This window comes from Oncorhynchus masou, unplaced genomic scaffold (genome assembly GCF_036934945.1).
Source record: "Oncorhynchus masou masou isolate Uvic2021 unplaced genomic scaffold, UVic_Omas_1.1 unplaced_scaffold_843, whole genome shotgun sequence".
Classification (NCBI taxonomy): Eukaryota; Metazoa; Chordata; class Actinopteri; order Salmoniformes; family Salmonidae; genus Oncorhynchus; species Oncorhynchus masou.
Genome location: NW_027014896.1, coordinates 105029 through 132986, shown reverse-complemented (window position 1 = coordinate 132986; position 27958 = coordinate 105029). Strand labels below are relative to the sequence as shown.

General features: G+C 49.4%; 1 protein-coding gene across 1 annotated transcript; it reads right to left on the bottom strand.

Moving 5' to 3' along the window:
• Positions 1-504: 504 nt before the first annotated feature.
• Positions 505-27958, bottom strand: LOC135537785 (retinol dehydrogenase 10-A). Its single transcript, XM_064963799.1, has 6 exons — positions 27217-27958; positions 26305-26540; positions 7803-7901; positions 4292-4437; positions 1542-1673; positions 505-1056 (listed from the first exon to the last, which is right to left on the bottom strand). Exons 1-6 carry the CDS (start codon positions 27515-27517, stop codon positions 933-935), a joined length of 1038 nt encoding a protein of 345 aa, XP_064819871.1. The 5' UTR covers positions 27518-27958; the 3' UTR covers positions 505-932.

Here is a 27958-nt window from a genome sequence, read left to right as displayed (position 1 = left end):
GCTTTCTGTTGCTAGCTAATTTGTCCAGGGATATAAACATTGGGTTGTTATTTTACCTGAAATGCAAACAAGGTCCTTCTACTCCTACAATTAATCCACAGATAAAAGGGTAAACCGAGTTTGTTTCTAGTAATCTCTCCTCCTTCAGGCTTCTTCTTCTGTGGAGTTTACACGGGTGTTTGCAACCAGCTTTAAGGTGTATTACCACCACCAACTGGACTGGAGTGTGAACCTCAGTTCATCTTTCAATCACCCATGTGGGTATATGCTCCTAAAAACAAAACAATGAGGAGATGGAGAGGCGGGACTTGCAGTTCTAATTTCAGCACCTGGCTACCCAGACGCTCGCTGAGAAACGTGAGTTTGATTGACTAACATGTACGTGTAAATGTATTTTGCATGTCGGTCTGGGCGATGAAATGCCATTTTGAACCGTTTCTACAGAGACTTGGCCGTGTAGAGAAAGGCAGTATTACAGTGCATGTCTACGAATAAAAGAGAAACTGAAAGTGACAAGATTTTACTGTACAGTAACATACTGTATATGTTTACAAAGATACTAAATAAAAAGTTGGTGACTACATTACGTAAATAGTTAATACCTTTTTTTCATATGATTAAAAAAAAATAAAAAATAACTATTGACACAGTATATAGATGGTTGGTTTCTTTAAACAAACCTTAGAAGAAAAAACAACAACATAACAAATAAAAAGACAATATGAAAAAAACGTAGAGAAATAAAATCCTTTGTGTAGTACACAGCTGGCATCGTTTCAGAGGACCTTTGTATCTGCTCAATGCAAGTTCACCAGTCTAGATTCAGTCTTTTAAAATCCTCTTCCTCCTTCTCCTCCTCCTCCATGCACCCTCAGTGGTCTTATCCTTGTGCCTCTAGGGTTATGGGCCCCACCCCACGGCAACAGCGCCCCCTAGATGTCCCCCTTAGCCTCGTTGTTGTTCATCAGCTCCTTCCTCTGGGCAAGGAAGGGGTACATACACTTATCAGCACCGAGGAACCTGTACATACAAACGATGGCCTCGAAGGGCAGGAAGCTGTAGAGAGGAGAGAAAACAGAGGTCAGATACACAAAGCCCTTCATTTAGAGACATGAATACATTCAGACACTGTAGAAAGCAGAGGGACTGAGTTCATTCACAACACACTGTAGAAAGGAGAGGGACTGAGTTCATTCAGACACTGTGAGTTCAAAGGAGGAGGGGACTGAGTTCATTCAGACACTGTAGAAAGGGGAGAGAACACTGTAGAAAGGAGAGGTGGAAAGAGAAGAAGAGGGAGGTGGAGAGAGAAGAGAGGGAGGTGGAGAGAGAAGAGAGGGAGGTGGAGAGAGAAGAGAGGGAGGTGGAAAGAGAAGAGAGGGAGGTGGAAAGAGAAGAGAGGGAGGTGGAAAGAGAAGAGATGGAGGTGGAAAGAGAGGAGAGTAGAGTAGAGATGGCAACCACCCATTCATGCCAATAAAGCATGTATTTATTAATTGAATTGAGAGAGAGAAAGACAGAGGGAGAAAGACTGGACTGACCTTTTCATGAAGTTAACCATGTATACTATGCGTGGGGTGCAGATCATAGCCTGATCGGTGAGAATGGCCCTCATAGACTGTGTTACACAGAACTCTGGCTTCAGGGGAGGCAGGAATGGCTCGATTTCTTTCCTGTACAGACAGGAAGTGGCATAACAGTTAGAGACAGCCAGAACGAGGGCAGAACACACACATAAACACAAGGGGAAAGTGCCCAGGGTGCTATTCAGCAACGTAGTGCAGAGTCTGTACACAACACACAACCAAGTCTGATCTTATCGAAACCATACCTATTTATATCAACACCTAGAATAGGCCAGTTCAGGGGGACCATTGTAACTAAAGAGGGGAACAGTATTCACGGTACACCTGCTAGGGGGGGTAGAGAGGGTGTCCCTTGGTTTGGTACACTGACATCGACATACAGGTTAAGGCACTAGTCAACTCCGTAGAACAGTGCAGTACACTGAGTGTACAAAACATTAAGACCACTTTCCTAATATTGAGTTGCGCTCCTTTTTGCCCCCCCACCCCACCCCCCGGAACAGCCTCAATTCGCCGGGGCACGGACTCTACAAGGTGTCGCCCATATCGACTCCAACGCTTCCCACAGTTGTGTCCAAAGGATGACCTTTGGGTGGTGGACCATTCCTGACACAATCAGGGGACTGTTGAGCTTGAAAAACCCAGCAGCGTTGCAGTTCTTGACACCAACCAGTGCCTGGCACCTGCTACCAAACCCCGTTCAAAGGCACTTACATATTTTGTCTTGCCCATTCACCCTCTGAATGGCACACATACGCAATCCATGTCTCAATTGTCTCAAGGCTTAAAATTCCTTCTTTAACCACCTGTCTCCTTCCCTTCATCTACACTGATTGAAGTGGATTTAACAGGTGACATCAATGAGGGATCATACCTGGATTGACCTGGTCAGTCTATGTCATGGAAAGAGCAGGTGTTCTTAATGTTTTGTACACTCCGTGTATAGTACAGTACAGTGCATTGCAGTACATCACTAGCCCATTGCATGTAGCCATGTGTGTATATTTGTACATAATCTTTCTAGTTAGGGAGTTATTAGCCAAGTTATAGCTAATTGATTTAATTTATTTAATCAGCAAATGGGGGAAGTGATTGCTTCCTACAAGAGCACATAAACGTGTATGTTTCGGATGGATGGATGGATGGATGGATGGATGGATTGATGATTGATTGATGATTGACTGATGGATGGATGAATGGATTGATTGATTATTCATTGATTGATGATTGACTGATGGATGGATGAATGAATTGATTGATGATTGATTGATGATGATTGACTAATGGATGAATGAAAAGCCAGTCAGGTAACGGAGAGCTTTTGTTCGGTCTTAAAGGGGCAGTGTTGTATTTTGAGAGAGGTTTGTATAAGATAAGTAGCCAATAGGCAGAGGGGTAGCATAATTTGTCTGATTCTCCTGTAATAATGGTTTGGGAATAATTATGCATTTTATTTTGTCAGTCACCTCCTTGTCTGAAGGACACGTGGATAAACAGGTTAAAGGTCAAGCCCTGCGTGTGTTTTTCTTCAACAGTCTGATTGAGGTCTTCAACAGTCTGTAGGTCTACATTGAACACCACACATTGTCTGCCCCTGTAGTCCGAATGATAGAACAGCTATTTCCATGTTAAAATATTATGGGATGCATTTTCTCCATAGTTTTTGATGGTAGGATATTATTATGGGATGCATTTTCTCCATAGTTTTCGATGGTAGGACACCATATTATGATCAAATAGCCACAGTGACCTACTGGTCCAATGTTAAAACTGTAACTCAAAGTGGGTACAGCCTCAGTGTTCACGTCATAAGTAGAATTTTCACAACGTTGAAGTTTGCGTGCGCTCTCAGTAGACGGGAAATTTGCTCCGTGACTGAATTTGTTTTTAAGGAACATTGCTGTTAGCAGTAGGCTCCCTGGTTTCGTTTAATGTAATAATTTACATAATTTAATTTTAGTTTAATTTAATTATTAACCTCCAAAGTCTATTTAAATAGCCATTTAAAATGCTAAGTGATAAAGCACTACGAAAATGTTATGAATCATGTTATGATTAATTGATTTGAGAGGAATGACTGATTGATTGATTAATTGATTGATATATGTATGGATGGATGGATTGATTGGTTAATTGATTGATTGATGGATGGATGGATGAATGGATTGATTATTAATTGATTGATGATTGATTGATGGATTAATGGATTGATTGATTGATTGATGATTGATTGATGGATGAATGGATGAATGGATTGATTATTAATTGATTGATGATTGATTGATGGATGGATTAATGGATTGATTGATTGATTGATGATTGATTGACTGACTGATGGATGGATGAATGGATTGATTGATTATTAATTGATTGATGGATGCAAGGATGAATGGATTGATTGATGATTGATGAATGGATGAATGGATGAATTGATTGATGATTGATTGATTGATGATTGATTGATGGATGGATTAATGGATTGATGATTGATTGATGATTGATTGATGAATGGATGCATGGATTGATTGATGATTGACTGATGGAGGGATGAATGAATTGATTGATGATTGATTGATGATGATTGATTGATGGATGGATTAATGGATTGATTGATTTATGATTGATTGATGATTGATTGATGGATGGATGGATGAATGGATGAATGAATTGATTGATGATTGATTGATTGATGATGGATGTCTCACCTTATCCTGCAGCCTTTGAACATGCCCGTGTCCACCAGGTAGGGACACACCAGCGTCATCTTAATGCCATCCTTATCCGAAGCCTTGATCTCGTGGCTCAGCGACTCGTGGAAGCCGATGGCCCCGAACTTGCTAGCGCAGTAATCCTATAGGGGTCATGAGAGGAAAAGGTGTTAAATCCTGTGTAGCTATCACACTGGAGTCAAGACACAGTCGTAGAATTACACTGGAATAGAATGGGCATCGGGATTGGATTGGGTTGTGGGCTGGGATTGGGTTATGGGCTGGGATTGGGTTGGGTTATGGGCTGGGATTGGATTGGGGATTATGGGCTGGGATTGGGTTATGGGCTGGGATTGGATTGGGTTATGGGCTGGGATTGGGTTATGGGCTGGGCTGGGATTGGATTGGGTTATGGGCTGGGATTGGATTGGGTTATGGGCTGGGATTGGATTGGGTTATGGGCTGGGATTGGATTATGGGCTGGGATTGGATTGGGTAATGGGCTGGGATTGGATTATGGGCTGGGATTGGATTGTGGGCTGGGATTGGATTAGGTTATGGGCTGGGATTGGATTGTGGGCTGGGATTGGATTGTGGGCTGGGATTGGATTAGGTTATGGGCTGGGATTGGATTGGGTTATGGGCTGGGATTGGGTTGGGCTGGGATTGGATTGGGTTATGGGCTGGGATTGGATTGTGGGCTGGGATTGGATTGTGGGCTGGGATTGGATTAGGTTATGGGCTGGGACTGGGTTATGGGCTGGGATTGGGTTATGGGCTGGGATTGGGTTATGGGCTGGGATTGGGTTATGGGCTGGGATTGGATTGTGGGCTGGGATTGGATTGTGGGCTGGGATTGGATTGTGGGCTGGGATTGGGTTATGGGCTGGGATTGGGTTATGGGCTGGGATTGGGTTATGGGCTGGGATTGGGTTATGGGCTGGGATTGGGTTATGGGCTGGGATTGGGTTGTGGGATTGGATTGGGTTATGGGCTGGGATTGGATTGTGGGCTGGGATTGGATTGTGGGCTGGGATTGGATTGTGGGCTGGGATTGGATTAGGTTATGGGCTGGGATTGGATTGGGTTATGGGCTGGGATTGGGTTATGAGCTGGGATTGGATTGGGTTATGGGCTGGGATTGGGTTATGGGCTGGGATTGGATTATGGGCTGGGATTGGATTATGGGCTGGGATTGGGTAATGGGCTGGGATTGGGTAATGGGCTGGGATTGGGTTATGAGCTGGGATTGGATTGGGTTATGGGCTGGGATGGGTTGGGTTATGGGCTGGGATGGGTTGGGGTTGGGTTATGGGCTGGGATTGGGTTATGGGCTGGGATTGGGTTGGGTTATGGGCTGGGATGGGTTGGGGATGGGTTGGGTTATGGGCTGGGATTGGGTTGGGTTATGGGCTGGGATGGGTTGGGTTATGGATTGGGTTATGGGCTGGGATTGGGTTGGGTTATGGGCTGGGATTGGGTTATTGGGTTGGGTTGGGTTGGGGTTGGATTGATTCATGGGTCGGGGAGGGTTTGATGGTTCGCCGGGGGCCTAATCTTCAAAAGCAGCAAACCCAGAGAGGATAAAGGAGATGAGATGGTGCCCACGTGACATGCCTGCCAAACTATGGTTCCTAAGTGAATAGTCCCTCCTGCCTTAAAATCACATTCAATTTCTATGAAGTATTATAGGTTAAAACCTTGACTGTGCTCCAGTCCCTTTGAAGAGAGACTTAATGGTTATGGATGAGTTCCCGCCTGTGCAACAACAGCTAGGAAAACAAAAGGCAATGGGGTAGCGGTGCCTGGAGACAGAATGAAAATGACACCACTCTGGAAGGGAGAGAGGAGTGAGAGGGAGTCCATGTGTTCTAGAATATTAAAGAAGCATTCTAGAAGGCTTCTCTGGAACACAGAGAGTGCGAGGAGTGACAGCTACAGCCACTCTTCTTATTGTCCCCAGGACAAATGACCACATCAAATCCTTTTAACACTGACTCAGATAACACACAAAAAGAAACAGTGAGGGGCCTGGACGAAAGATGACCCCCCCCCCCCCCACACACACACACACAAAAAAAAGTGAAAACAAAGTCCCCTCCATTTAAGTGAATTGGCTGTGATGTGAATACTGAGAGAGCTGCGATGGTTTCACAAAGAACCTGATGAAGATGTCTCCCTCCCACGGAGACATGTCAGCCTGTTCTTCACTCAGAGCCAAGGGCCCTATGGGCCCAGCCCCAGACCCCCAGTTGCAAACAGAGGGCCCCATAACAGGCCCCCCTACTACAGACAGAGGGCCCCGTAACAGGCCCCAGACCCACCCCCTACTATAGACAGAGGGCCCCGTAACAGGCCCCCAGACCCCTACTATAGACAGAGGGCCCCCATGTAACAGGCCCCAGACCCCCTACTATAGACAGAGGGCCCCGTAACAGGCCCCCAGACCCCTCCCTACTATAGACAGAGGGCCCCGTAACAGGCCCCCAGACCCCTACTATAGACAGAGGGCCCCGTAACAGACCCCCAGACCCCCCTACTATAGACAGAGGGCCCCGTAACAGGCCCCCAGACCCCTACTATAGACAGAGGGCCCGTAACAGGCCCCCAGACCCCCTACTATAGACAGAGGGCCCGTAACAGGCCCCAGACCCCCCTACTATAGACAGAGGGCCCCGTAACAGGCCCCCAGACCCCCCCTACTATAGACAGAGGGCCCCGTAACAGGCCCCCAGACCCCTACTATAGACAGAGGGCCCCGTAACAGACCCCCAGACCCCCTACTATAGACAGACAGAGACAGAGGGCCCCGTAACAGGCCCCCAGACCCCCCTACTATAGACAGAGGGCCCCGTAACAGACCCCCCTACTATAGACAGAGGGCCCCGTAACAGGCCCCCAGACCCCTACTATAGACAGAGGGCCCCGTAACAGGCCCCCAGACCCCCCTACTATAGACAGAGGGCCCCGTAACAGGCCCCCAGACCCCTCCCTACTATAGACAGAGGGCCCCGTAACAGGCCCCCAGACCTCCCCCCCCACAATAGACAGAGGCCCCGTAACAGGCCCCCAGACCTCCCCACAATAGACAGAGGCCCCCCGTAACAGGCCCACAGACCTCCCCCATCTGTGGACAGAGGCCCCGTAACAGGCCCACAATAGACAGGGGAAGGCGAATATCTGTGGGGGGGGTCTGGGGTCTCTGTGTCGCTGTCTCTGTGTCGCTGTCTCTGTGTCGCTGTCTCTGTGTCGCTGTCTCTGTGTCGCTGTCGCTGTCTCGCTGTCGCTGTCTCTGTGTCGCTGTCTCTGTGTCGCTGTCTCTGTGTCGCTGTCTCTGTGTCGCTGTCTCTGTGTCGCTGTCTCTGTGTCGCTGTCTCTGTGTCGCTGTCTCTGTGTCGCTGTCTCTGTGTCGCTGTCTCTGTGTCGCTGTCTCTGTGTCTACCACATAGTACTACTAACTAACCAACCGCAGAGAGAGAGAGTGTCTCATTCATGTGAAGTAACTCACCTCCACACCAGCTGTGCTGAATAGCCCCAGAGAGCTGGCAACCGTCACAATGTGGCCGTGGTTCAGCTCCAACATCTTGGGAAGGAAGGCCTTGGTGGTCTATAGGAAAGAGAGAAGAGGGGGAAGGAGGGAAAAAAGAGAGGAAGGTTAGTTTACTGGTGCAGTTTGTCTCTGCCAAAACCCTTTGATCCTCTTTCTGTTTCTCTCTCCCCTCCGCTCTCTCTCCCTCTCTTTCTCTGCATCACCATGGAGAAGAGAGGAGACTTTTTGACAGACAGAGGGAAAACAGGAGAGAACGAGGGAGAGAGAGCCACCACAGAGAAGAGATGGTTTACTGTACGAGTCTGTTCTTTTCCCACACATATCCAGTGCCCGGCTCTAAAGACCCGCTGACAGAACCAATCACAGGTCCCCGTTCACTCACCATGGACCACAATGCAATTCAACCGCTGTCCACCGACTGCCCTCTGTGCTGCCCAAGCGGAACAATAGGAGAGAGTGATAGGATAGAGAGACAGTGATAGGAGAGAGTGATAGGATAGAGAGACAGTGATAGGAGAGAGTGATAGGATAGAGAGACAGTGATAGGAGAGAGTGATAGGATAGAGAGAAAGTGATAGGAGAGAGTGATAGGATAGAGAGAAAGTGATAGGAGAGAGTGATAGGAGAGAGAGAAAGTGATAGGAGAGAGTGATAGGATAGAGAGAAAGTGATAGGAGAGAGGATGATGAGGAGAGAGTGATAGGATAGAGAGAAAGTGATAGGAGAGAGTGATAGGATAGAGAGAAAGTGATAGGAGAGAGAAAGAGTGAGAGGTTGTGTATCCCAAATTGCTCATTATTTCCTACATAGTGCCCTACTTTTGACAAGAGCCCTTTGGCCTTCCCTCTAATGGCTAACATTAAAATTTAAGAAGGATTAAACTGATCCTAGATCTGTGCCTTACTGAAACTTCTATCTACTGGGATTGGTGTGAAACATAACACTGAGGGAGAACACTGGGGGAGATTGAAGACTAACACTGGGGAGATTGAAGACAACACTGGGGGAGATTGAAGAAACACTGACCAACACTTGGGGAGATTGAAGACCAACACTGGGAGAGATTGAAGATTTGAAGACTAACACTGAGGGAGATTGAAGACTAACACTGAGGGAGATTGAAGACTAACACTGGGGAGATTGAAGACTAACACTGAGGGAGATTGAAGACTAACACTGAGGGAGATTGAAGACTAACACTGAGGGAGATTGAAGACTAACACTGGGGGAGATTGAAGACCAACACTGAGGGAGATTGAAGACTAACACTGAGGGAGATTGAAGACTAACACTGGGGGAGATTGAAGACTAACACTGAGGGAGATTGAAGACTAACAACACTGAGGGAGATTGAAGACTAACACTGAGGAGATTGAAGACTAACACTGAGGGAGATTGAAGACTAACACTGGGGGAGATAACACTGAAGACCAACACTGAGGGAGATTGAAGACCAACACTGGGGGATTGAAGACTAACACTGGGGGAATTGAAGACCAACACTGGGGGAGATTGAAGACCAACACTGAGGGGAGATTGAAGACCAACACTGGGGGAGAAGACCAACACTGAGGGAGATTGAAGACCAACACTGAGGGGAGATTGAAGACCAACACTGGGGAGATTGAAGACCAACACTGAGGGAGATTGAAGACCAACACTGAGGGAGATTGAAGACCAACACTGAGGGAGATTGAAGACCAACACTGAGGGAGATTGAAGACTAGGGAGGGCCTAACAGTGCTAACTTCACTTAGACCTGAGGTGTTGGTGTCGAGGAGGAATAACAACAACAGAACAACTTTCTGCCCCCCCCCATCCTCATTACCATCTCTGGGAGTACTGGTGCTAGAAAATGGACATAGAACTCAATCACTGAAAAGATAATATACTAGAACCCATCTGTAAATAGCCCATCCAACTACCTCATCCCCATATTGTGATGTATTTATTTATCTTGCTCCGTTTGCACCCCAGTATCTCTACTTGCACATTCATCTTCTGCACATCTATCACTCCAGTGTCTAATTGCTAAATCGTAATTAATTATTTCACCACTATGGCCTATTTATTGCCTTTCCTCCCAAATCTACTACATTTGCACACATATAGACTTTTCTACTGTATTATTGACTGTGTGTTTGTGTTACTCCATGTGTAACTCTGTTGTTGTTTGTGTCGAACTGCTTTGCTTTATCTTGGCCAGGTCGCAGTTGTAAATGAGAACTTGTTCTCAACTAGCCTACCTGGTTAAATAAAGGTGAAATAAACATAATAAAAAATACAAATAAAAAAGAATGTGTTATGGTGTTAAATTGCACCTGCCCCATATATATATATATATAAAACAATGTTTTATTATCACATTAGGTGTTGTATTAGAGTCAACCAGAGTAGTACTTTGTTGGTTGAGGATTGTCCATACTGTAGAACTTGATGAAACAGAGAAGCCAAGAGAAACACACAGACAGAGTTCTAGATTATATCACTGAGTTCTAAACATACCCTGAAGGAGTTCAGTTCACAGAGCCAGAGAGAGCCAGGAAGAGCCAGAGAGAGCCAGAGAAAAGAGAGCGCCAGAGAGAGCCAGAGAAAAGAGAGCGCCAGAGAGAGCCAGAGAAAAGAGAGAGACAGAGAGACAGAGAAAAGAGAGAGACAGAGAAAAGAGAGAGACAGAGAAAAGAGAGAGACAGAGAAAAGAGAGAGACAGAGAAAAGAGAGAAAAGAGAGAGACAGAGAAAAGAGACAGAGAAAGAGAGAAAAGAGAGAGAGAGAGAGAGAGACAGAGAAAGACAGAGAAAAGAGAGAGACAGAGAAAAGAGTGAGACAGAGAAAGAGAGAAAAGAGAGAGACAGAGAAAAGAGACAGAGAAAGAGAGAAAAGAGAGAGAGAGAGAGACAGAGAAAGAGAGAAAAGAGAGAGAGAGAGAGACAGAGAAAGACAGAGAAAAGAGAGAGACAGAGAAAAGAGAGAGACAGAGAGAGACAGAAAGACAGAGAAAAGAGAGAGACAGAGAAAATAGAGAGACAGAGAAAAGAGAGAGACAGAGAAAAGAGAGAGACAGAGAGAGAGAGACAGAGAGAGAGACAGAGAGAGACAGAGAAAAGAGAGAGACAGAGAAAGACAGAGAAAAGAGAGAGACAGAGAAAAGAGAGAGACAGAGAAAAGAGAGAGACAGAGAGAGACAGAAAGACAGAGAAAAGAGAGAGACAGAGAAAATAGAGAGACAGAGAAAATAGAGAGAGAGAGAGAGAGACAGAGAGAGACAGAGAAAAGAGAGAGACAGAGAAAGACAGAGAAAAGAGAGAGACAGAGAAAAGAGAGAGATGGCACCCTATGGCCTATATAGAGCACTACCCTCTGGACAAATGTAGTGCACTATATAGGGAATAGGATGGCATAGGGCTCTGGCCTAAAGTAGTGCACTATATAGGGAATAGGGTGCCATAGGGCTCTGGTCTAAAGTAGTGCACTATATAGGGAATAGGATGGCATAGGGCTCTGGCCTAAAGTAGTGCACTATATAGGGAATAGGGTGCCATAGGGCTCTGGCCTAAAGTAGTGCACTATATAGGGAATAGGGTGCCATTTGGGAAACAGACATACTTTTATGGTACCGTGATACACTCTGTGTATTATGATATCTCTCTGTGTCTATCTGATAACCAGACTGGTGTAGATATCTCTCTGTGTCTATCTGATAACCAGACTGGTGTAGATATCTCTCTGTGTCTATCTGATAACCAGACTGGTGTAGATATCTCTTCTCTCTCTGTTTGTTATGTGTGAAGCTAGAAGGAGCATTAATCACTTCCAGCCAATCTTCCTTTATGATCTACGGAGGGGGGGGTAGAGGGATTTAAAGAACTGGCAGGCAGATCATGGTAATGTAAGGTGGTGTGCTCTGTTCTGCAACAGTAAGCTAGGTAGATTACTGCAATAAGATCTGACTCAGAACCAAGCATCACTTTTCCAGGACATTAAAATCTGAAATTGCTGCAATATTCAATTTATTGAGGGATGGGGCGTTGGGTGAGAGGAGGGGAGGGGAGGACGTGCCAGAAGGAATATCAGGACTGGGAAAAGAGCAGAGACAGGTTTCTCCGTGCCAAAATGGAGGTGGGTGTGTGGGGTTATGTGTGTGCAAACGGAGCATTAACAGAGATATGCCCGCACCTGGTCCAGCCAACTCACTCAACCCAGAACCCACTCCCACACTGCATCATTATGTACAGGGGGAAAGGAGGGAGGAGGGAGGCTTGGTTTTGATTTGATCCAGCAGCACAATGACTGGGCCTGCCTGCCACCAGGGCAGGAAAACAAAACATTTCTGGTAAACTGCTATTGAAAAGCTTTTGCTTTCAGGGCAGAACTGTGAGGTCAGAGATTGAGGGAAGACAGAGTTACACTTGCAGGACTTGTTTCTGTCTCTAGTAACCTCCGCCTACATATAGCAAGCAAACAGGGACCACTCCGCTCTCTGCCCAAACCCCAGGCCTCCCATGATTCCCTGCTTCTCATGGCATCTCTGGCGTGTCGGCCGGTAACCTCTGGCGACCTCTCAGACACGAAACCTGTGAAAATCGACCAGGGGTTCCTGTCTTACATCAGAACGGTCCGTAATTGGGCCTCAAGGATCCCAGTTCCGCTGAATTACACCCCCCCCCAACGAAAGCCGCCCTGCCCCCAGGCCCCCGCCCGGGATGTCCTGCCCGCTGCTTGCCTCTAATTGCTGCAAGAGAATCTGGACCACAGAAAGCTGCTCACAGCTGGGGTGTCAGAGCATATTACTGCCTGTGTCTGACCAACAGGAACAGTATAATAATATATAATATAACAGTATGACCATATTAACAAATACTGGAGACACAGAAGGACCAGATGGTCATTTAATTAGAACAAACCCAACACTGACCGGAGGCCAGAGAGAGAGAGCTGACACTGACCGGAGGCCGGAGAGCGAGAGAGAGAGAGAGAGAGATAGAGAGAGAATTAGAGAGAGAGTGAGGGAGAGGGTGAGAGAGAGAGAGGCAGAGAGAGAGAGGCAGAGAGAGAGAGAGAGAGAGAGAGATCCACAACAACATTTCTGTTTTGATTGCTGTATTGATTGAGGCTAGAGTAAGTGGAGGGTTTGTGTCGTCATAGCGACAGAAGGGAATTGTTGTGGTGGAGAGAGACTCAGTCAGGTGTGTGTCGTCATAGCGACAGAAGGGAATTGTTGTGGTGGAGAGAGACTCAGTCAGGTGTGCGTCGTCATAGCGACAGTGATTGTAAATGATTGAAAGGTTAACAAAGCAAAAAGACTTGATGCATAGAAAACATTCTAGTACTGAACTCAAACATCCATACTATTCTGAAGTCTCTTTCCCCTGAAACCTCAAGACTACCTTCCTTCTGACACACACACACACACACACACACACACACACACACACACACACACACACACACACACACACACACACACACACACACACACACACACACACACACACACACACACACACACACACACACACACACACACACACACACACACACACACACACACACACACACACACACACACACACACACACACACACACACACACACACACACGGCCATCAAGGGCAACAGTGGTCAGACATTTCCCAGACTCATTAAAGAGAGAGACTTGGTTGTGAGTAGCAGCAGCAGTGCTCACACAGACACCCTCTACTCTGTCACACAGACTCCCTCTACTCTGTCACACAGACACCCTCTACTCTGTCACACAGACACCCTCTACTCTGTCACACAGACACCCTCTACTCTGTCACACAGACACCCTCTACTCTGTCACACAGACACCCTCTACTCTGTCACACAGACTCCCTCTACTCTGTCACACAGACTCCCTCTACTCTGTCACACAGACACCATCTACTCTGTCACACAGACACCATCTACTCTGTCACACAGACTCCCTCTACTCTGTCACACAGACACCCTCTACTCTGTCACACAGACTCCCTCTACTCTGTCACACAGACACCCTCTACTCTGTCACACAGACACCCTCTACTCTGTCACACGCAGACTCTCACACACACACACACAACACCCTAATCGCTAACTCCCTCCAACCACATCCAGCCCAACTCAGCCCAGTCCAGCCTAGCCAGCCCAGCCTAGCCAGCCCAGACTAGCAGAGCCCAGACCAGCCCAGTCCAGACTAGCCCGGCCCAGACCAGCCCAACTCAGCCCAGACTAGCCCAGCCCAGCTCAGCCCAGACTAGCCCAGCCCAGACTAGCATAGCCCAGACCAGCCCAGACCAGCCCAGTCCAGACTAGCCCAGCCCAGCCCAGTCCAGACTAGCCCAGTCCAGACTAGCCCAGTCCAGCCAGCCTACAGGTGCACTTAGTCCATTGGGGGCTCATATAAAACCAGTCAAGTACGACCCTTCTGCCTGGCTGCCTCCTTTCTCCAGGCCGGGCAGGAATGCAGAGAGGGGAACTTATCTCCTGTCGCTTGGCATCACGTCAAGCCCAAGACCCGCAGACAAGAAACCAATTGTCACATAAGTGGGTCAGACAGCAACTCACCACGACCCTTTCGTCTAATCTAGCCTGTAGGGAGTGACGGAACAGGAAGTGACGGGACAGGAAGTGGCGGGACAGGAAGTGACGTGACAGGAAGTGACGGGACAGGAAGTGACGGGACAGGAAGTGGCGGGACAGGAAGTGGCGGGACAGGAAGTGGCGGCCTTCCTTCTCTCTCTCTCTCCGTCTGTCTCTCTGTCTCTCTCTCTCTCTGTCTCTCTCTCTCTCTGTCTGTCTCTCTCTCTGTCTGTCTCTCTCTCTGTCTGTCTCTCTCTCTGTCTGTCTGTCTCTCTGTCTGTCTGTCTCTCTGTCTGTCTGTCTGTCTCTCTCTCTTTTCTTCCCACCCTGCAGATGAACGTGCACTACATGAGCACTGTGAGATCGAGGGACATCTCTCTCCTGTTGAATACCCTGATCAATATACTGTGACTTTATCCATGGTTATCTCCACTACTTAAAACCACAATTCAGAAGAGGGACTCTGTAAATGCCTCTGGATAAGAGCATCTGTTAAATTCCATTAAATTGTAAACTGTGAATGAGTCACGGCTGAATCTCCTCTCTGTACACCAGACAGAACTTTCCATGTCCATTAACCTGATGCTCTCGACACAACCAGGCCAATACCGGGACTCTCCTCTCCTCCCCTCCCCTCTCTTCTCTTCTCCTCCCCTCCCCTCTCCTCCCCTCCCCTCCCCTCTCATCTCCTCCCCTCCCCTCTCATCTCCTCCCCTCCCCTCTCATCTCCTCCCCTCCCCTCTCATCTCCTCCCCTCCCCTCCCCTCTCATCTCCTCCCTCCCCTCCCTCTCATCTCCTCCTCCCCTCTCATCTCCTCCCCTCCCCTCTCCTCCAGTCACCAGACCAGGCTCATCAGGACAGCTGACTGAAACCGAATCTATTAGTTTCCACATTCGACTCTCGGCTGTGCGACACACGTCGTCCATTCGGGCACCAGGCGTGTCCGTACATCCTCTTCCTCAAAGAGTAAAGGGAAGTGACGTCTGATCCGTGGCGCGGGACCGGCTGGTCAGAGCTGGGCAGGGTGGTTCCCATACAGCCTTGGGACCATCAGGGACCAATCAGGGGCCCATGCTGGGCAGGGCGGTTCCCATACAGCCTTGGGACCATTAGGGACCAATCAGGGACCCATGCTGGGCAGGGTGGTTCCCATACAGCCTTGGGACCATCAGGGACCAATCAGGGATCCATGCTGGGCAGGGTGGTTCCCATACAGCCTTGGGACCATCAGGGACCAATCAGGGACCCATGCTGGGCAGGGTGGTTCCCATACAGCCTTGGGACCATTAGGGACCAATCAGGGTTCCATGCTGGGCAGGGTGGTTCCCATACAGCCTTGGGACCATCAGGGACCAATCAGGGTTCCATGCTGGGCAGGGTGGTTCCCATACAGCCTTGGGACCATCAGGGACCAATCAGGGTTCCATGCTGGGCAGGGTGGTTCCCATACAGCCTTGGGACCATCAGGGACCAATCAGGGACCCATGCTGGGCAGGGTGGTTCCCATACAGCCTTGGGACCATTAGGGACCAATCAGGGTTCCATGCTGGGCAGGGTGGTTCCCATACAGCCTTGGGACCATCAGGGACCAATCAGGGTTCCATGCTGGGCAGGGTGGTTCCCATACAGCCTTGGGACCATCAGGGACCAATCAGGTTCCATGCTGGGCAGGGTGGTTCCCATACAGCCTTGGGACCATTAGGGACCAATCAGGGTTCCATGCTGGGCAGGGTGGTTCCCATACAGCCTTGGGACCATCAGGGACCAATCAGGGTTCCATGCTGGGCAGGGTGGTTCCCATACAGCCTTGGGACCATCAGGGACCAATCAGGGACCCATGCTGGGCCGGGCCGGGACCTCTGAATCAGGCCTTGGGACCATCAGGGACCAATCAGGGACCCATGCTGGAGACGGGGGAGGGCACTGTATGTATGCATGTATGTATGTATGTATGTATGTATGTATGTATGTATGTATGTATGTATGTATGTATGTATGTATGTATGTGTGTGTGTATGTATGTATGTGTGTGTTGCCTGGCAGAATCATGCTTAGATAACCACCTACTTCCTGTCTCCATCGTGGCTCAATTCAAACCGTGCTATCCAAAAACACGTGCACACACACACACACACACACACACACACTCTCCATCTCTCTCAGCCCCCCTCTCTCCTCCTCCCATCTGCACTCTGCCCTTCCCAAGCTCAGTCTCTCCCTTCCTCGTGTTTCCACACTCGTTGGACCATTTCAGATGGAGTCAGTGCAGTGAACCCACTGCCAGGTCACGTTGGAGCAGAGAGGAGGAGGGGAAGAGAAGAGGAGAAGAAGAGAAGGGAGGGGAGGGAGAGAGGAGGAGAAGAAGAGAAGGGAGGGGAGGAAGAGAGGAGGAGAAGAAGAGAAGGGAGGGGAGGAAGAGAGGAGGAGAAGAAGAGAAGGGAGGGGAGGAAGAGAGGAGGAGAAGAAGAGAAGGAGGGGAGGAAGAGAGGAGGAGAAGAAGAGAAGGGAGGGGAGGAAGAGAGGAGGAGAAGAGAGGGAGGGGGGAGGAAGAGAGGAGGAGAAGAAGAGAAGGGAGGGGAGGAAGAGAGGAGGAGGGAAGAAGAGAAGGGAGGGGAGGAAGAGAGGAGGAGAAGAAGAGAAGGGAGGGGAGGAAGAGAGGAGGAGAAGAAGAGAAGGGAGGGGAGGAAACGGCTGGTGGTGCTGGAGAGGCCAGAGAGGGAAGGGGAACACTTCAAGCTTCACTGTAACAGGTCCAGATTCGTAGACGTGATAGTCTGGCCTCCCAATGGTATGTGGCTCTGAGATCACCGTCCGTGGGGGGGGCTCAGCCCGAACGTGCACCTCCCCAAAACTACCAACCACCCCCCTGCTCCGCGTACGCATCCTCTACTCATTTGAATGTGTTGACAGTTGGAGAAATTAGTTGAGCCGTGCTGAGAATTAGAAAAAGTATGAAAATCAACGGTCCCAAGAATCTGCAACCCTGCTGCACGTACGGGTACAAGTTGTGGACTCTGATAGACATTTTAGAGGAGGAAAGGAGGAGGGAGTTTATGATAATTATCTGTAACTGTTACCCTGGGTAGCAGCCGAGCTGCTGCCAGCCTGCAGGATAGTCGTTGGTTACGGGATAGTCGTTGGTTACGGGATAGTCGTTGGTTACGGGATAGTCGTTGGTTACGGGATAGTCGTTGGTTACGGGATAGTCGTTGGTTACGGGATAGTCGTTGGTTACGGGATAGTCGTTGGTTACGGGATAGTCGTTGGTTACGGGATAGTCGTTGGTTACGGGATAGTCGTTGGTTACGGGATAGTCGTTGGTTACGGGATAGTCGTTGGTTACGGGATAGTCGTTGGTTACGGGATAGTCGTTGGTTACGGGATAGTCGTTGGAATAATAATCTGTAAACATAGAAAACCGAATTAAGGTTTATGGAGGATTAAAAAATATTATATATATTCTTACTTTTCCCTCATTAAAAATGAACCTTGAACAGACATGGAGGAGAAATGTGCTTTAGGCTGTTTATGTCCAAACAGAGAGATGACAGGCTTGAGAAAGCAGCAGAGCTGGGAAGGAACCACCTCCCTCCCTTCCTGTATAAACTAAAACAGAAGAACAGGACCACTCTCTCCCCCTGATTTTAATCCCTTCTTTTGGCAAACACTGAAATGAAAATGCCCTGTTTAGTAATACCAACAAAAGCTGTTTTAAAGCTTAAAAAAAAGCACCATATTGCCTAAACTTGTTTGAATGTCCTAATCAATTATAAATATATATATAAGACGAGCATTAAATCCCATTTGTGGTTAGTTGTTGAGCCATAATATGGAACTGTAGTTGTGTACAACCTGCTATGGCCTACCGGCACAACACATATAACAGCTCTGTGTGATAGGACCATCTGCATTGACCTACGACACCGGCGTGCATGTGTTTGTGTAAGAGCAAAGAGGACGACTAAGTCCCAAGTGGCACCCTATTCCCTACATAGTGCACTACTTTAGACCAGAGCCCTATGGCACCCTATTCCCTACATAGTGCACTACTTTAGACCAGAGCCCTATGGCACCCTATTCCCTATATAGTGCACTATTTAGACCAGAACCCTATGGCACCCTATTCCCTATATAGTGCACTACTTTAGACCAGAGCCCTATGGCACCCTATTCCCTATATAGCGCACTACTTTAGACTAGAGCCCTATGGCACCCTATTCCCTATATAGCGCACTATTTAGACCAGAACCCTATGGCACCCTATTCCCTATATAGTGCACTATTTAGACCAGAGCCCTATGGCACCCTATTCCCTACATAGTGCACTCCTTTAGACCAGAGCCCTATGGCACCCTATTCCCTACATAGTGCACTCCTTTAGACCAGAGCCCTATGGCACCCTATTCCCTACATAGTGCACTACTTTAGACCAGAGCCCTATGGCACCCTATTCCCTACATAGTGCACTACTTTAGACCAGAGCCCTATGGCACCCTATTCCCTACATAGTGCACTACTTTAGACCAGAGCCCTATGGCACCCTATTCCCTACATAGTGCACTACTTTAGACCAGAGCCCTATGGCACCCTATTCCCTACATAGTGCACTACTTTAGACCAGAGCCGTATGGCACCCTATTCCCTACATAGTGCACTACTTTAGACCAGAGCCCTATGGCACCCTATTCCCTACATAGTGCACTACTTTAGACCAGAGCCCTATGGCACCCTATTCCCTACATAGTACACTACTTTAGACCAGAGCCCTATGGCACCCTATTCCCTACATAGTGCACTACTTTAGACCAGAGCCGTACGGCACCCTATTCCCTACATAGTGCACTACTTTAGACCAGAGCCCTATGGCACCCTATTCCCTATATAGTGCACTACTTTAGACCAGAGCCCTATGGCACCCTATTCCCTATATAGTGCACTACTTTAGACCAGAGCCCTATGGCACCCTATTCCCTATATAGTGCACTCCTTTAGACCAGAGCCCTATGGCACCCTATTCCCTATATAGTGCACTACTTTAGACCAGAGCCCTATGGCACCCTATTCCCTACATAGTGCACTACTTTAGACCAGAGCCCTATGGCACCCTATTCCCTACATAGTACACTACTTTAGACCAGAGCCCTATGGCACCCTATTCCCTACATAGTGCACTACTTTAGACCAGAGCCGTACGGCACCCTATTCCCTACATAGTGCACTACTTTAGACCAGAGCCCTATGGCAACCTATTCCCTATATAGTGCACTACTTTAGACCAGAGCCCTATGGCACCCTATTCCCTATATAGTGCACTACTTTAGACCAGAGCCCTATGGCACCCTATTCCCTATATAGTGCACTACTTTAGACCAGAGCCCTATGGCACCCTATTCCCTATATAGTGCACTCCTTTAGACCAGAGCCCTATGGCACCCTATTCCCTATATAGTGCACTACTTTAGACCAGAGCCCTATGGCACCCTATTCCCTACATAGTGCACTACTTTAGACCAGAACCCTATGGCACCCTATTCCCTATATAGCGCACTATTTAGACCAGAACCCTATGGCACCCTATTCCCTATATAGTGCACTACTTTAGACCAGAGCCCTATGGCACCCTATTCCCTACATAGTGCACTCCTTTAGACCAGAGCCCTATGGCACCCTATTCCCTACATAGTGCACTACTTTAGACCAGAGCCCTACGTGGGCTACATTACCATATTATTAACTAAGGCAACCCAAATAAATTGGATTCCTGAAAATCCCAAAGCCGCGACTTCCCTCTGGTGTCTTTAATGGACCACAATGCTCCATTCTGACAGGCTGGACTGTCCCCATTCATTAGAACCTGCTTTCATCTACCCTCCCTGCCTCCCTCTCTCCGTCCCCTCCCTCTCTCCGTCCCCTCCCTCTCTCCGTCCCCTCCCTCTCTCCCTCTCTCCGTCCCCCCTCTCTCCGTCCCTCCCTCTCTCCGTCCCCTCCCTCTCTCCGTCCCTCCCTCTCTCCCTCTCTCCGTCCCCTCCCTCTCTCCGTCCCCTCCCTCTCTCCGTCCCTCCCTCTCTCCGTCCCCTCCCTCTCTCCGTCCCCTCCCTCTCTCCCTCCCTCCGTCCCCTCCTCTCTCCGTCCCCTCCCTCTCTCCGTCCCCTACCTCTCTCCGTCCCCTCCCTCTCTCCGTCCCCTCCCTCTCTCCGTCCCCTCCCTCTCTCCGTCCCCTCCCTCTCCCCGTCCCCTCCCTCTCTCCGTCCCTCCCTGCCTCCCCGCTCTCCGTCCCCTCCTCTCTCCGTCCCTCCCTCTCTCTCCGTCCCCTCCCTGCCTCCCTCTCTCCGTCCCCTCCCTGCCTCCCTCTCTCCGTCCCCTCCCCTCTCTCCGTCCCTCCCTCTCTCCGTCCCCTCCCTGCCTCCCTCTCTCCGTCCCTCCCTGCCTCCCTCTCCGTCCCCTCCCTCTCTCCGTCCCCTCCCTCTCCCGTCCCCTCCCTCTCCTCCGTCCCCTCCCCCTCCCTCTCTCCGTCCCCTCCCTCTCCCCGTCCCCTCCCTCTCTCCGTCCCCTCCCTGCCTCCCTCTCTCCGTCCCCTCCCTCTCTCCGTCCCCTCCCTCTCTCCGTCCCCTCCCTGCCTCCCTCCCCTCCCCTCCCTGCCTCCCTCCGTCCGTCCCTTCGCAAAGAACAAGACAGAAAAAAAATCAGGAGCAGCCCTAATGAGAATCTAGACTACTGCTGTATCACTGACTACGGCGGCGTTCCAAATGGCTCCCTATTGCAAAATATAGCGCACTATTTTAAACTACTCCTAAGGGAACTGGGGACCGTTAAAAATCTATTACAGATAGGAAATAAGGTGCAATTAATAAATCCTACACGGTCGAGGGATTCATCGCTAAGTCGAGGGATTCATCGCTAAGTCGAGGGATTCATCGCTAGGTCGAGGGATTCTTCGCTAGGTCGAGGGAATCTTCGCTAGGTCGAGGGAATCTTCGCTAGGTCGAGGGAATCTTCGCTAGGTCGAGGGAATCTTCGCTAGGTCGAGGGAATCTTCGCTAGGTCGAGGGAATCTTCGCTAAGTTAATAGATCAGTCATATATAACCTGTCTCCTACACGGCCCATTGAACTGACAAGAGATTGCGCAAGCTCATTTTCAAGAATCAATTCACAGCCTCTCCACTCAAATCCCTGAGAATGAAACAGACATGAAATCCCTGAGAATGAAACAGAAAGCTTCTCCACTGAAATCCCTGAGAATGAAACAGACATGAAATCCCTGAGAATGAAACAGAAAGCCTCTCCACTCAAATCCCTGCGGCATCAGAGAACAGCAAACAAACACCCACTCTGATCAATCAACGCGTCATTCATCACCACCACATGTAAACAAACACTAAGAAATATGTCCGATTGTAAAGCAACCTGTGTTATGAAAATCCCCTGGTTCTTCAGAGCTAGTCGGCTCTCACTGCAGGTTTCTAAACAAAGTCGTCGTCCCCCCCGTCACAACTGCCTCACCACAGGGGGTAAATCTCCTGAACAATGCTCTAAGCAGCCCTCAGAATGGACTCGTTTACGAACACACACACCCAGACAGGATGTGCACTTTCAATGGGCTATTAATTAACTACTCTGGCCATTCAGATTGAGTCGGTCTGTCTGTCTGTCTGTCTGCCTGTCTGCCTGCCTGTCTGTCTGCCTGTCTGCCTGTCTGTCTGTCTGTCTGCCTGTCTGTCTGTCTGCCTGTCTGCCTGTCTGTCTGTCTGTCTGTCTGCCTGTCTGCCTGTCTGTCTGTCTGCCTGTCTGTCTGTCTGTCTGTCTGTCTGCCTGTCTGTCTGCCTGTCTGCCTGCCTGCCTGCCTGCCTGTCTGCCTGTCTGCCTGTCTGTCTGCCTGCCTGCCTGCCTGTCTGCAAGCAAGAGGTAAAACAAATAGAGAAAACCTGTCCCAAATTATACGTTATTTCCTATATAGTGCACTACTGTTGACCAGGGCCCTATGGCACCCTATTCCCTATATAGTGCACTACTGTTGACCAGGGCCCTATGGCACCCTATTCCCTATATAGTGCACTACTGTTGACCAGGGCCCTATGGCACCCTATTCCCTATATAGTGCACTACTGTTGACCAGGGCCCTATGGCACCCTATTCCCTATATAGAGCACTACTGTTGACCAGAGCCTATAGTGCACAATGTAGGGAATAGAGAGCCATTTGGGATGCAAACCCAGTCAGGCTCTCTCTCTATCTCTCTCTGTGTCTCTCCATGTCTCTCTGTCTCTGTGTCTGTCTCTGTCTCCGTGTCTCTCTGTCTCGCTGGGCTTCACGCCCATCACTCTCTCGCTGTGTGTCATGGCGGAAGTGGGGATATGTTAGTGGGCTCAGGGCAGTGCAGAGGGGATTGACATACCAATGGGATCATCAATGTATGTCTGCCTCCCAAATAGCACTCTATTCCCTATGCAGTGCACTACTTTTGACCCATACCCACAGGGAATAGGGTGCCATTTGGGAGGCAGCTTATCTTTGCCTGCCTGCCTGCCAAACAGCTGGCTTCAGTTGTTACAACATTCAACCCAGCACACCCCTCTCTTTCTGAGGCTGGTAGGAGGAGGGAGAGGAGAGGAGAGAGGAGAGGAGAGGAGAGGAGAGGAGAGGAGAGGAGAGGAGAGGAGAGGAGAGGAGAGGAGAGGAGAGGAGAGGAGAGGAATGTATGGTGACTGGAGGAGAGGAGAGGAGAGGAATGTATGGTGACTGGAGGAGAGGAGAGGAGAGGAGAGGAGAGGAGAGGGAGAGGAGAGGAGAGGAGGGAGAGGAGAGGAATGTATGGTGACTGGAGGAGAGGAGAGGAGAGGAGAGGAGAGGAGAGGGAGAGGGAGAGGAGAGGAGAGGAGAGGAGAGAGAGGAGAGGGAGGGAGAGGAGAGGAGAGGAGAGGAATGTATGGTGACTGGAGGAGAGGAGAGGAATGTATGGTGACTGGAGGAGAGGAGAGGAGAGGAGAGGAGAGGAAACACCAGACCAGTATCAGGAGGTGATGTACATAGCCCATCTGTAAACAGCCCATCCAACTACCTCATCCCCATACTGTATTTATTTATCTTGCTCCTTTGCACCCCAGCATCTCTACTTGCACATTCATCTTCTGCACATCTACCACTCCAGTGTCTAATTGCTATATAGTATTTACTTCTCCACCATGGCCTATTTATGGCCAAACCTCCCTTATCTTTCCTCATTTACTGTATATAGATTTTCTTCTACTGTATTATTGACTGTGTGTTTGTTTTACTTCATGTGCAACTCTGTGTTGTTGTTTGTGTCGCACTGCTTTGCGCTATCTTGGCCAGGTCGCAGTTATAAATGAGAACTTGTTCTCAACTGGCCTACCAGGTTAAATAAAGGTGAAATTAAATTAAAAAATAAAAATGATCATCATTGATCATGGAAGCTCGGAGATGGTGACAAGTTTAGGTGAGAGGTTCGACAGAATGGATGCTGTCACTTTGTTGTTACAATATAATCCACACAGATCGGACTAGATTCAGTAGTAAATACTGTTAAGGGATGTTTAAACTATGTGGCTCCTTTATGCTCGAACAAACATGGCCGTTCTCAGAGAGATCTTTCCAACCCTGAATTAATTCATCTTCAAGGCTAGCAATCATTTGAATGAGTCATACAGTAATCATGGGAATAACCCCGGTTTACCACCCAATAAACTGGCCGGGGGGGGGGGGGGCATTAAATACCCCTATAAAATATCAACATCTTTGATCCAGTCTTTTTTGTCGGTGCCCCAAAGGGTCAACCTGAGGTCAAAGCTGTGAGAACAGTAGGTTTACAGGGATAGGGGATAGGGATAGGGGACAGGGATAGGGGATAGGGGATAGGGGACAGGGGACAGGGGATAGGGGATAGGGATAGGGGACGGGGATAGGGGACAGGGATAGGGGACAGGGATAGGGACAGGGATAGGGACAGGGGACAGGGATAGGGGACAGGGATAGGGGACAGGGGATAGGGGACAGGGACAGGGGACAGGGGATAGGGGACAGGGATAGGGGAATAAAGGTGATTTAGATGATAGTAGGTATGGGAGACAGTGAAGACAGTACAGTAGGCGTGGGAGACAGTGATGACAGTGCAGTAGGCGTGGGGGACAGGGATGACAGTACAGTAGGCGTGGGGGACAGGGATGACAGTACAGTAGGCGTGGGGGACAGGGATGACAGTACAGTAGGCGTGGGGGACAGGGATGACAGTACAGTAGGCATGGGGGACAGTGATGACAGTACAGTAGGCGTGGGGGACAGGGATGACAGTACAGTAGGCGTGGGGGACAGGGATGACAGTACAGTAGGCGTGGGGGACAGGGATGACAGTACAGTAGGCATGGGGACAGGGATGACAGTACAGTAGGCGTGGGGGACAGGGATGACAGTACAGTAGGCGTGGGGAACAGGGATGACAGTACAGTAGGCATGGGGGACAGGGGACAGGGATGATAGTACAGTAGGCGTGGTGGACAGGGGACAGGGATGACAGTACAATAGGTGTGGGGGACAGGGATCACAGTGCAGTAGGCGTGGGGGACAGGGGACCGGGATGACAGTACAGTAGGTGTGGGGGACAGGGATGACAGTAGGCGTGGGGGACAGGGATGACAGTACAGTAGGTGTGGGGGACAGGGATGACAGTACAGTAGGCGTGGGGGACAGGGATGACAGTACAGTAGGCGTGGGGACAGGGATGACAGTACAGTAGGTGTGGGGGACAGGGGACAGGGATGACAGTACAGTAGGCATGGGGGACAGGGATGATAGTACAGTAGGTGTGGGGGACAGGGATGACACTACAGTAGGCGTGGGGGACAGGGATGGCAGTACAGTAGGCGTGGGGGACAGGGGACAGGGATGACAGTACAGTAGGCATGGGGGACAGGGGACAGGGATGATAGTACAGTAGGTGTGGGGGACAGGGATGACAGTACAGTAGGCATGGGGGACAGGGGACAGGGATGATAGTACAGTAGGTGTGGGGGACAGGGATGACAGTACAGTAGGTGTGGGGGATATGGGACAAGGATACCAGTACAGTAGGTGTGGGGGACAGGGATGACAGGGATGCCAGTACAATAGGCGTGGGGGACAGGGATGACAGGGATGCCAGTACAGTAGGCATGGGGGACAGGGGACAGGGATGATAGTACAGTAGGTGTGGGGACAGGGATGACAGTACAGTAGGTGTGGGATATGGGACAAGGATACCAGTACAGTAGGTGTGGGGGACAGGGATGACAGTACAGTAGGCGTGGGGGACAGGGATGACAGTACAGTAGGAGTGGGGGACAGGGATGACACTACAGTAGGCATGGGGGACAGGGATGACAGTACAGTAGGCGTGGGGGACAGGGGACAGGGATGATAGTACAGTAGGCATGGGGGACAGGGATGACAGTACAGTAGGCATGGGGGACAGGGGACAGGGATGATAGTACAGTAGGCGTGGGGGACAGGGATGACACTACAGTAGGCATGGGGGACAGGGATGACAGTACAGTAGGCATGGGGGACAGGGATGACAGTACAGTAGGCATGGGGGACAGGGGACAGGGATGACACTACAGTAGGCGTGGGGAACAGGGATGACAGTACAGTAGGCATGGGGGACAGGGGACAGGGATGACACTACAGTAGGCGTGGGGAACAGGGATGACAGTACAGTAGGCATGGGGGACAGGGATGACAGTACAGTAGGCATGGGGGACAGGGATGACAGTACAGTAGGCATGGGGGACAGGGATGACACTACAGTAGGCGTGGGGGACAGGGATGACACTACAGTAGGCATGGGGGACAGGGGACCGGGATGACAGTAGGTGTGGGGGACTCACCCAGAAGTGTGCGTGGCAGTTGACCACCATGGTGCGTTCGATCAGCTCGTCAGGACACTCCAGGAGATGGTGACCAGAGACCACGCCAGCGTTGTTTATCAACATGTCCACGTTGCCCACCTCCCGACGCACCTTCTCCGCGGTGGAGTACACACTCTCCCGCTTGCCCACGTCACACACGTACGTGTGCACCTGAGGCTTGAACGGAAGCACCTCCTCTAGCCCTCCTATTGCTCCTGGATAGAGGGAGGGGGGGAGGAAGAGACAGGGAGTGAGAATAAACCACAGTACATCACTGGAAGCCAAGACAGTCAAATCAGAAATAGACAGTCCAAATCAGAATAAGGTAATAACACGTTTAAAAATCAAGCCATGGAATAAATAACTTTTCTTTTCAAGTTTATGGACAAGTCAAACCCTTTAACTGTCACGCAACAGTTCTGAAACATTATTGTATAGCTCGTGAGCACTTTGTGTGTTGTGGTGGCGGGTCAAACATGAGCCTGTACACTATCGCCCCTATCGGCAATGACTGGGTAGGCTACGAGCACAGACAACCCGCGAAGGGACCGAGAGAGGACTTTAACAGGGAGCTGCCCCGAGGCGAGCGCACCGTACCCACGCCGAGTTTACCGACTGAAGTTCTCCTCAGAATGATGTAGCCCAGCTGCTCATCGAGGCTGCAGCAAATATGCTCTTATATTCTAATAAACGGAGTCGACAGTAAATAGGCAAGTTGGCTTTAAAAAAAAACACCCTCATGTTTAAACAAGCTTGTTATGACGATTTTGCGATCAATAGAATAACGCCTATGTTGACCGGGCTGACCAGACAATATTTGATCAAGTATAATGAGCCAAAAGAATCGCGTTGCAAAAAAAATCGGATGAGAGATATTTTCAGGCAACTCACCTTCTTTGGCCACCGGAGATTCACTGTCCAGCTCCCGGTAGATTTCCCTCACCAACTCCGCGGTCTCCTCGTTGCTTTTGCTGTTGATGTCCCATAGCACCAGTACAGCCCGTCTTCTCGCGAACTCCTTGGCGAACAGCCGACCCAGACCGCTTCCAGCCCCGGTGATCACACACACCTGTCCCGCTACACTCTTCTCCTTCGGCCGCACCACCCATTTCGCCCCGGCGGTAACAAAAGCCCAGAGCACTTTCAAGATGACCACGAAAAATTCCGCAAAAATGACCATAGTGTTCATCATCTTGAACGCGACGGCAATGAGCAAGATAATGAGAGAACCGAGATAATATTGTATAGAAAGCGTACACCGTTTTGCTTTACTGTGGTTCAAATGAGTTATTGCAGCCAAAGTTGTGATCAATAAGTAAACTAATATTGTTCGTGTTGTTTATGAAACAAACGGTCTGAATAGAATAGAGGTCTACTGGACTGATTTCCTTCTTAAAAAAAATACTCTACTCCAAGACAGCAAAAGAATGCAGAAATTGACTGAATCAATGAATGCTAGGCTCAACAAATTATTTTTTTTAAACTTGTTGCTGATTTTGTCAAGTTGCTTCCCGATTCTCGCAAACAGTCCCAGTTGTCGCAAGTGCGCACAGAAATAAGTAAGCACGGAGTTGCGTGTAGACACTGCCACTGTGTTGCGCCCTTCCGTCCGTTGCAGTGACAGTCCTGCAGT

Bases quoted from the DNA above. Each gene is read 5' to 3' on its own strand.
- LOC135537785 (XM_064963799.1), bottom strand. From the start codon at position 27,517: ATGATGAACACTATGGTCATTTTTGCGGAATTTTTCGTGGTCATCTTG. The intron at 26,541-27,216 runs GTGAGTTGCCTG...CCCTCTATCCAG, and splicing joins ATCTCCGGTGGCCAAAGAAG to GAGCAATAGGAGGGCTAGAG. The intron at 4,438-7,802 runs GTGAGTTACTTC...TGACCCCTATAG, and splicing joins TCAGCACAGCTGGTGTGGAG to GATTACTGCGCTAGCAAGTT.